Source organism: Hemibagrus wyckioides, linkage group LG05, assembly GCF_019097595.1.
Source record: "Hemibagrus wyckioides isolate EC202008001 linkage group LG05, SWU_Hwy_1.0, whole genome shotgun sequence".
Classification (NCBI taxonomy): Eukaryota; Metazoa; Chordata; class Actinopteri; order Siluriformes; family Bagridae; genus Hemibagrus; species Hemibagrus wyckioides.
The window spans coordinates 13,067,331-13,077,339 of record NC_080714.1 but is presented as its reverse complement, the minus strand read 5'-3'; the positions used below and the strand labels follow the sequence as shown (position 1 = coordinate 13,077,339).

Genomic DNA, 10,009 nt, shown 5'->3' with positions numbered 1-10,009 from the left:
GTCTGGTTATTGACATGACCAATCTAAAACCAGTTCATTGTTGAGTTGGCAGTGTTAGTGAGCCTGTTCCTGAAGCAGGAAGGCATGCCCCAGCCATGAAACTACCTCCACTATGCTTCACTGCTTCACTGATGCGCTTGTTTTGGATGATGGTGTTAATTTTGTGTAGTCAGAAGGTGTACTCAATTGACTCTCGGAGGCAGGAGATCTGATGAGAGAAGAGGAGCTCATGGTGATGCAAAGGCTGGAGTCAGAGCCTTTGTGTTAAGTGATCTTGATGTGGGTAATTTATTGGCTAGAAATGACTTGTATTTACCCTTTCTGGCTAGGCCAAACCCAAAATGTTTTTTTTCTAATTAAACATTGTTTAGGGCAGGCAAAACCCAAATTCTCTGCCTATGAATTAATGTCAGTTAGTCTCTGAGGTATGTGCTTTTCAACCTTGGGAAATGAAATATCAAACATCAAAAATATATAAGGTGTATATTTGTATTTATACTTGCAGTACTGTGCAAAGGTTTTAGGCTGGTGTGAAGAAATGCTGTGCAGTAAGAATGCTTTCAAAAAATATATATTTTTTATTTGGTATGACTACCCTTTAGCTTCAAACCAGCATCAATTCTTACACTTGCATACTTTGTACACTTGCACAAAGTCAAGGATTTTGTAGGATCAGAATCAGGTGTGTGATTAACCAGTTATACCAAGCTAATGTTCAATTTTCAATTCAACACATTTGAAGTTCTTTACACTAACCTAACTTATGCAGCTACAAATAATAAGTTCACAGAGTGGATTCCACTAATTGTTATTTACAGACCCCCAGGGCCATATTCTGAATTCCTTAGTGAATTTGCAGATTTCATCTTGAACCTTGTTGTTTCTTTAGACAAAACATTAATAGTAGGAGACTTCAACATTCATTTTGATAAGCCAGAAAATCCTCTGAGAACAGCAGTTGTATCCATCTTGGCTTCAGTAGGTGTTAATGTAATAGGACACACTCATAATCAAGGTCACACTCTAGATCTTATTCTAACATTCGGCTTAAATATAGAAAACATAGTCACTCTTCCACAGTCGGAAGCTATCTCAGATCACAATCGTTTCATTTAAAATGGGTCTTAGACATGAGATGCGCAATTTGCCACATCACCGTATTAAGTGTACATTTATGTCTGCTACTGCAGAGAGATTTACCAATAGTCTCCCAGAATTATCACGCATGATTGGTTCGCCGTCTGACCCCACAGAACTTGATCAGGTGACTGATTACCTGGAGAATGTTTCGCAACACCTTAGATACTGTAGCTCCACTTAAAAGGAAAATAAATAAAGAGAAGAAACTAGCACCCTGGTACAATAACCACACACAAGCTTTAAAACAATCAGCTAGGAAACTAGAACGTAAATGACATCAAACTAAATTGGCAGTATTTCGGTTAGCATGGAAGCCTTCTGAGCTACAAAAATTCTCTTAGTACTGCTAGATCAGCATACCTCTCTGCCCTAATCGAAGATAACAAAACCCATCCTAATTTCTTTAGTACTGTAGCAAAACTAACTAGTAGTAAAACCACTGTAGAAAAGTGCACACCATCTATATGCAGCAGCAATGACTTCATGAATTATTTCAATGAAAAAATTGACAATATCAGGCAAAGAATTCAGACTGTTAATTTAAAACCAAATAACTTGATAGATAATCCTTTAGATAATGTAACTATTTCTGATCAGAGCTTAGAATGCTTTACTCCACTTCAAGTGCCTGATCTAATTTCACTAATTTCCTTTTCAAAACTTTCAAATTGCATTCTAGATCCCTAACCCACATCTTTCCTTAAACAGATATTACCAGTAGCTACCGAACCTCTTCTAAAAATTATTAATTCTTCCCTTTTAAGTTTTTAAGCTAGCAGCTATCAAACCCCTGATTTAAAAAACAGACCTTGACCACTGTCAGATGTCTAACTATAGACCAATACCAAACCTTTTATCTCCTAGATCCTAGAAAAGGCTGTAGCACACCAGTTATGTTCATACTTGCATAGGAATAACATTCATGAAATGTATCAGGATTTATACCTCATCATAGCACAGAGACAGCACTGGTTAAAGTGGTCAATGACCTGTTACTGGCTTCTGATCAAGGTTGTGTCTCCTTACTGGTGCTACTCGATCTTAGTGCAGCTTTTCACACCATTGACCACACTATTGTCCTTGATAGAACATGTTGTTGGTGTTAAAGGAACAGCCCTCTCCTGGCTCAGGTCTTATTTGACTGATCATTATCAATTTGTAGATATAGATGGTGACTTCTCTATGCATACCAATGTTAGGTATGGTGTTCCACAAGGTTCTGTCTTAGGCCCACTGCTTTTCTCCCTATATATGCTACCTCTTGGTGCAATTATTTGTAAACATGATATTAGCTTCCACTGTTATGCCGATGACACACAGCTATATGTTTCAGCTAAGTCGGATGAGAGACACCAGCTTATTAAGATAGAAGAATGTGTAAAGGACATTAGATGGTCACTAACTTCCCCCTGCTTAACTCTGACAAGACAGAGGTGCTTGTACTAGGACCACATGCAGAAGTAAGCTTTCTGATTAGAGGTAATGGTGGATGGTCTTTGTTTCATCCTGTCCAGCAGTAAAAGATCTTGGTGTGATTATTGACTCTGGTCTTTCGTTTGAAGCTCATGTAGATAATATGACTAGGGTAGCATCTTTCATCTCAGAAATATTGCTAAGATAAGTAATATGATGTCACTTCATGATGCAGAAAAAATAGTTCATGCTTTTGTTACCTCTAGGTTGGATTATTGAAATGCCTTACTGTCTGGATGTTCCAGAATGCAGCAGCTAGATTCATAACTAGAACCAGAAGATATGAACACATCACTCCTATCATAGACACACTACATTGGCTCTCAGTCAAATTTCACACTGATTATAAAATACTGTTACTGACCTATAAAGCACTAAATGGTCTCGTGTCACAGTACCTGAGCGATCTTTTAGTCTTTTATGATCCACCATGCTATGGAACAGCCTTCCAATTGGTGTTCGGGATTCAGACACAGTCTCAATATTTAAGTCTAGTCTGAATTTGTTTAGTCAAGCTTTCAGTGCATAGTTTTTCTTAGGTAATGGAGCAGATCTGGAAGGTTCATGGGCATAGAGTGTTTGGTGTACTGGGATGTGTGGATGCTGTCATCTTACCACCTTCGCAAGTCGCTCAGGTTTGCTGACTGTGAAGTGGTTGGACACTTTATGTCCCAAGAAGCCTTCATGTCTGTCACCTTCTGGCTCTCCCTTTTAGTTATGCTGTCATAGCTAGTCTTGCTAGAGTCTTTACATTGTCTTTAAACATCACATGATCACAAGCAAACTTAATATCTTTCTCTCTGTGTCTTTCTCTGTTGAGCTATACACCCCACTCCTGAGCTCCTAGTGTTTGCTAGTTTCTGGTGTGACCACTGCCTCTACCCCTGGTCGGAGTCTCATCGCTTGGTGGTGCTCACTGGTGCTGTGGATGGGTTCCCTTCTGAGCCTGGTTCCTCTAAAGGTTTCTTCCTCATATCATCTCAGGGAGTTTTCCTTGTCACCATCCAAGCTTCCAAGCCACCGGCTTGTTCATAAAATAAAATAGGGATAAAATAGTTAAAAGATTTAATTTAATAATTTATTTTTAGTTATTTAGTTATTTTTCCCCTCTCCTTTCTCTGTTTCTCTTCTTTTGTAAAGCTGCTTTGAGACAATGTCCATTGTAAAAGGCACTATACAAATAAATTGAATTGAATTAATGATCATTAATTGAAACAGAAACAGCTGTGTAGGAGGCTTAAAACTGGGTGAGGAACAGCCACACTGCTTCTGAGGTGAGGTTCGGGGACACAATTTCATATCACAGGTTATACCCCAAGGAAAGGCTGAGCACAGCAACAAAACACAAGGTACTTATACTGCATCAGCAAAGATTTCAAAGCAGACTGGGGTTTCAAGGTGTGCTGTTCAAGCTATTATCAAGAAGCACAAAACGGGCAATGTTGAGGACTGTAGATGCAATGATTGGCCAAAGAAACTTAATGCAGGAGATGAATAACACATTATGCTTAATTCTAATCAAAATTGGAAGATGTCCAGCACTCATTGGCATCAGCAAAGTACTTTCAGAAACTAGTGGGACCCAGATACATCCATATACTGTCCGGAGATGTCTGGCCACTAACAGGTCTTCATGGAAGATTTGCAGCGAAAAGCCATACCTCTAACGTGGAAACAAGGCTAAGCAACTCAACTATGCATGACAACATATGAATTAGGATGCAAAAAAAATAGCAGCAGGTGCTTTGGACTTATGAGTCAAATTATAAATTGAAATATTTGGCTGTAGCAGGAGTCAGTTTCTTTGCCAAAGGGCTGGAGACAATACAATAATGAATGTCTGCAGGCAACAGTGATGCATGGCGGCAGTTCCTTGCAAGTTTAGGGCTGCATTTCTTCAAATGAAGATGGAGAGAATGAATGGTGTCCTCAATGCTGAGAAATACAGCCAGATACTTATCCATCAAGCAATACCATCAAATACACTACCAGTCAAAAGTTTGGGCATGCCTTCTAATTCCATGGTTCTAATTCTAATTCCTTTCCTAATGTTTATTTCTTTCTACATTGTAAAACAATGCTGAAGGCGGCCGAAATACACAATAATGTCCTTTGAACAGTTGATATTGAGATATGTCTGCTACTTATGCTCTGTAAAGCCTTCATAACGGCTCTAATCTGAGGTACTGTTAATTGGTGATTTCTGAGGCTGGCAACTCTAAATGAACTTCTCCTCTGCAGCAGAGGTAAGTTTTGTTCTTGCTTTACTGGGATGGTCTTTCATCATGGTGCTTGATGGGTTTTGCAAATGCACTTCACAATACTGTTCTTGCAAGAACTATTCCAGAACACCTGACCTTCATGTCTTAAAATAACAACTGACTATTGTTTTTTGTCATTACATATGGATTACTTAAGTCCATGTGTGTTATTTCATAGTTTTGAAATCTCCAGTATTGTTCTAGAATGTAGAAAATAAATCCCTAAACAAAAAACACTGAATTAAAAGGTGTGTTCAAACTTTTGACTGGTAGTGTCGGTGTCTGATTAACTATTTACATCACAAACACTTCAACTAACACATTTTTGAAAGCACTCTTACTTTACAGCATTTTTTTTTACACCTGCCGAAAACCTGCACAGTATTTCATATAAACCACATATATCTCAATTTATAATACCTACTGCACCTCCTGTACATACTGTAAGACATCCATTCCCTTGTACATATTACCCCATAGCTGTATATCTTTATTCGTAATTTATTGTAATGCCACTTATGTACTTCTGGTTAGATGCAAATTGCATTTTATAGGGTTTGTACATGTACTTTGTGCAATGACAATATAGATATATATAAAGATATATATAAAGAGTTCATCACAGTACAATATTTTACATGTTAAATGTAAAATAATTATAATTATATATATGGTGGTTATAGTAATTTTACATATAATGCAGTTTGCCAAACCATACTACATAATTTTAAGTCATTGTCCCTTAAGGAGCTGTAAAGTAACCTGATGCGTTTCTTAAAAGATGGGTTCTGTGGAATGTATAAATGGTGGTGACAGAATTGAGAGCCTTGTGGGGAAAAGTCTCACTAGGTTAGTCACCCCCTCCTTTTGGCCTTAGATTATCAGATTTTCGGGTGAGGAGCATTAGGTGCTATGTCTTGTTCCTTGGCCAGTGGCCTAAATCAATAGATCCGTGACTGCGAGTGAGGGGATTCTTTTGCAGAGCTTTTTGCAGATTTTTTCTGTTTGTGGGCTCAAGAACTTTTGTGGCATATATCTGTATTTCTTTACAAATTCCAGTTAGTTTTTCCAGACTTTTACTATCCAGTTTTGTGAGTCTTTGTCCACAATAGACTCAGGTTCTTGTTTTTCACTGTTGTAGCTCATCCGCATCAAAGTCTCATGTGTTATGTGTCAGCTCAAACCAGTCTGGTCATTTTCCTATAGGATGTTTCAGTTTGCAGTATTGTTTTGTTTATTTTGCACTACAGAATGTTGAATGTGAAAATCCAAGGGGATCAAAACATTTCTGAAATACTCAGCCCTTCTGTCAATAACAACCAAGCCACAGTTAAAGTCACATAGATCACACTTTTCCCCCATTTTGATGTTTTATGTAAACATTAACTGACTATTTTTGACCTGTATAAAGTAGACATCAGTGCATGTACTCATGTTTAAACTGTTTCAAAAAATTAGAGTGAAAGCCAGGAATGTGTTTAGAAAAGCATCTTATACATGCCAAAATGCCAAAGCTTGCAAAACTTGCAAAAGAATCATAAGACCTCCATTCCAGTGTAGCTTTCAATGACAGAGTTTACTGATTGTTAAACTCTATCCGATGTATCAGATGCTTTTTCTAAATATATTTATGTACCAAAATAAATGTAGTTTATTTTTACTTCAGCTTTTGCTGTCACTATCTGGATATGTATGATATCAAAGATGGGGAAATGATTTTCTTAAATATCTATTTGTTTGGGCTTTCATTTAATGAATCATAAAAACACTCAAAGAAGGAACATATTGGCATAAAGTTTACATACAGTTGAACAAAACAGCATTTCAAATTCAACTGCAAAAATGGAAAAAAACATTTGTGGAGTTGAATTTGAAAGGCTGTTTTTGTGTATTTTTATGAACCCACCCACAACCCCATGTCAGTAAAAATCACAAACATGTTACAATGCTTTAAATGTTTTAATGCTACATTTTAATGTTTCATACTTCTTCATAAATTGGAAACTAATATTAATTACATCATTTATAATTTACTAATACACTGTTGAGTACTACTCAGTCTGGCAATAACTTTGCTGAATTAGACTCTTAATTGGTGATCTATTCCATTGCAGTACACTTACTACAGTGCTTAGATTGTAATATCTTTAAATCTTGGCTGTATGCATATAGAAAATTAACTCTTTGATGGGTCTGTAACCCGTCCCATAAAGATGAGGCAGTCAGTGCGGTGTTCGTAGATGAAAAAGAGAAAGGGCCGGTCCACAATGAAGCGTGTCTGAGTTGACAATGGCATGAAACCCACATGGGTCATTGCTCCTCCTTCAGTGCCTTCCTCATTTACTGTGATGGCACTTTGGTGCTTAAACTGAAAAAGTGAGACAATTATTAGTATATACTATATTAGTGAGCAAATTATTATGTGAAATGAGCATGATTAATATATTAACACATTCTTTTAGTTATAGTCAAATAGCCAAAGCTAGCTTAGCATAGTCCTTACATACAAAGGTAAAGATATACAATTCCATATACTGTTTCCTTTTAGCAAAAGATCTTGTCTTACCCAGTTGACAGAGACCTTCTCAGAAGTCAGAGGAGAGAAATCACCCTTTTCTGTGAAGAGGTCAGTTAGGCCCATCTGCTTCAAGTGGTTGACCAGATCATAGCTCTGCTCCAGCTTAAACTGTGGGAGCACCACCTCACGTGTTCTAACAGAAACCCCATGGCAAAATTCTTTTCAGAAATTTTACTTAAAGATAAACTTATTTTCAATATGGTTTTGATGCAAGGAGTTAACTTAATGCTGAATAGAACTCTGTTGTAAGATTGCTGAAGGTTTTCTTCTTTAAAGCATCAAAAATTAATTTTTACATTTAGAAATATCTCTCTTAACCCATTCCACTGATGAGGATTTTGTTGATAACATACCTGTTGGTCATGTTGTTGAGCCACTTGTTAATGACAATAGGTGAAACCTCTTGTTCAAGTATTTTCATACCAGATAGTTTCTGTGGCACAGCAATGAGCATGCTTATGTTGCCTTTGTAGGGCAGCAGTAGGACATCACAGTTCAGGTCATGATCAGATGCAGCCAGGTAGGTACCCTTATTCTGCATCATCGGCACACGAACCTGGTGCTTCTCACTCACACGGAAGTTACGGTAATGGGTTAGCTCCTTTGGAAACTTCTGCTCCCATGTTCCTGCATGTTTAACCCAGGGCTAGATGAGAACTGCACTAATTCCTTGCTGAGTCATTGTTCTAAATACAAATCTTAGAATTGTTAACTTTATCAATAATTTAAACAAAAGCAGTCATGTAAACATTCTTATAATCATACATTTTAATTCACTTACATCATGCTAGTCTATGATTATTAAGCCAAAGGCCCTTTTAAAATTTTGAAGTAAATGCCAGCTAGAGAACTTCTGCTTTCTGATCTCATGCAGCTGTAAATCCCAGAAGTCAACTAGTGGTGCCTATGACCAGACTAACAACATTTGGGCAGATGGTTTAGTGCCATATCTTCTAAGCTTTTGAATACTCTGCCTGAGAACATTTGTGTCCGTTATACCGCTTCCTCTTTTTAAAGAGCACCTTAAAACTTTTATCCCTTTTCTCTTTCTTCTTCCTATTAATATTTTTTTCAAATGTACAGTGAGCTGGGTGCTAGAAAGGCACTATATATTTTATTATTATTGCTAACGTCACTGTATTTTGTTTGTTATTGTTATGCTTAGGGTATTTACCTTTAAAGTAGAGGTAGTTTAGAAGCATCACCACCATGTTGGGGTCAACACTTTTAAGAGGTTCTTTGATTATCCCTTTCGTCATCTTCTTAATACGCTGGTTGGCTTTCACAAGGAAAGCTGGGTCTCTGAAATCCACAGATTGAGGCTCAGCAAAATAGTACGTCTTTGCCTGTCTACGGAAGCCCTCTCTAATGATGGCAGTATGTTTGACGTAAAAGTCATTGACAGATCGCAAAGTGTAACCAAAGTTCCGTCTGAATAGTCGATGTGTAAGTTTGCTGAAAAGCTTGTGCACAGTGGAATCATTATAGTGAATGCTGGCATTGACAAATTCAGCAAAGCCTAAAGCTTGGTATAGCTGCTTGTGTGTGGTAGAACCAACAGCAAGTGCAATCATTCCCATGGTAATGGAAATTCCAGCAGGTGCCAGCAGGACATTATCTGTTTGGTTCACTTGTTTACGGAGGCTTCGATAGAGGCGAAATCCAAAAAAAGCATTGACCACATTAATGCGCTGCAGCCGTGTTTGACCATGAAAGAGTCTCAAGAGACATGCTCTGTGCACTTTTGGGTCAGACACCTCTGAGACAACGTCAAGATCAGGCTCAGATGTGGTAATTTCATCTATTGCATCACCTTCAGTGTAGTCATCATCTCCTTCTGCCAGTATCTTTTCAAAATCAATGTAATCCTCCTCTTCCAAGCCTTCCATTGGCAAGTCTTTGGTGACTGTGTTGTCCTGGTCAAAGTCTGGAGACTCAGACTCCATCTGTAGGTTGTCACCACCCTGGGGAAGTATCTGTGTATTAATAGCCATTGCATTGTTTTTGTCATAGAAGCTGAAGTGTGAACTTAGATCCTTCACTCCACCTAAAGCTGGAGCATTTAGGAGAAAGGCTGTTGCTATGACTAATAGAACCCACATCCTTTTGAAATGTTGGATGGTTTGTTGATTGGAAAGGAAAAATAAAGGCATTTTTTTTTGATAAAACATGTAATACAACAATGATAATAGAGTACAGGTAGTATTAGTGTACGGTCTTTTCTCTTTGCTTACCTGCTCTCTCTGTATCTGAGTTTCAACTGTGTGTATTCTGTTTGTTTTATTTGTTTGTAACTAAAGCCTCCTGCTGGACTTTGAGGTTGGCTTGCAATGATTAAACAGTATCCAGTTCAAAGGTTAACTTTACTCTGTATCAATTTTAACCTTTAAAACTGGTGTGCCTTGTGTTGTACATAAATTGTTGGGATCATTTTATGTCACCTGAGCATTGTGGACATGTGAGTATTAAACATTCCATTCCGAATAATGTGTATTTATATATCAAGATGCTCCACCTTTACTACTCTAAAAATCTCCATTGTTCTAAGAAAGATTTG

At 37.6% G+C, this 10,009-nt stretch overlaps 1 protein-coding gene across 2 annotated transcripts; it reads right to left on the bottom strand.

Moving 5' to 3' along the window:
- Positions 1 to 6,814: 6,814 nt before the first annotated feature.
- On the bottom strand, positions 6,815 to 9,797 carry serpind1 (serpin peptidase inhibitor, clade D (heparin cofactor), member 1). 2 transcript variants are annotated; one of them, XM_058390204.1, is made up of 5 exons: positions 9,687 to 9,797; positions 8,627 to 9,555; positions 7,806 to 8,079; positions 7,441 to 7,585; positions 6,815 to 7,242 (listed from the first exon to the last, which is right to left on the bottom strand). In XM_058390204.1, the coding sequence occupies exons 2-5, from the start codon at positions 9,552 to 9,554 to the stop codon at positions 7,051 to 7,053; spliced, it is 1,539 nt and encodes a 512-aa protein (XP_058246187.1). In that variant the 5' UTR covers position 9,555; positions 9,687 to 9,797; the 3' UTR covers positions 6,815 to 7,050. The 2 variants fall into 2 exon arrangements, with proteins under 2 accessions (XP_058246187.1, XP_058246186.1); XM_058390203.1 differs by lacking the exon at positions 9,687 to 9,797 and having other exon boundaries at positions 8,627 to 9,680.
- Between the last annotated feature and the right edge of the window lie 212 nt (positions 9,798 to 10,009).

Excerpts from the sequence above, each read along its gene's own strand:
- serpind1 (XM_058390203.1), bottom strand. The coding sequence starts at position 9,623 with ATGTTTTATCAAAAAAAAATGCCTTTATTTTTCCTTTCCAATCAACAA. Across the intron at positions 8,080-8,626 it reads AAACTACCTCTACTTTAAAG|GAACATGGGAGCAGAAGTTT; the intron begins GTAAATACCCTA and ends TTAAACATGCAG. Across the intron at positions 7,586-7,805 it reads CTCAACAACATGACCAACAG|AACACGTGAGGTGGTGCTCC; the intron begins GTATGTTATCAA and ends GGTTTCTGTTAG.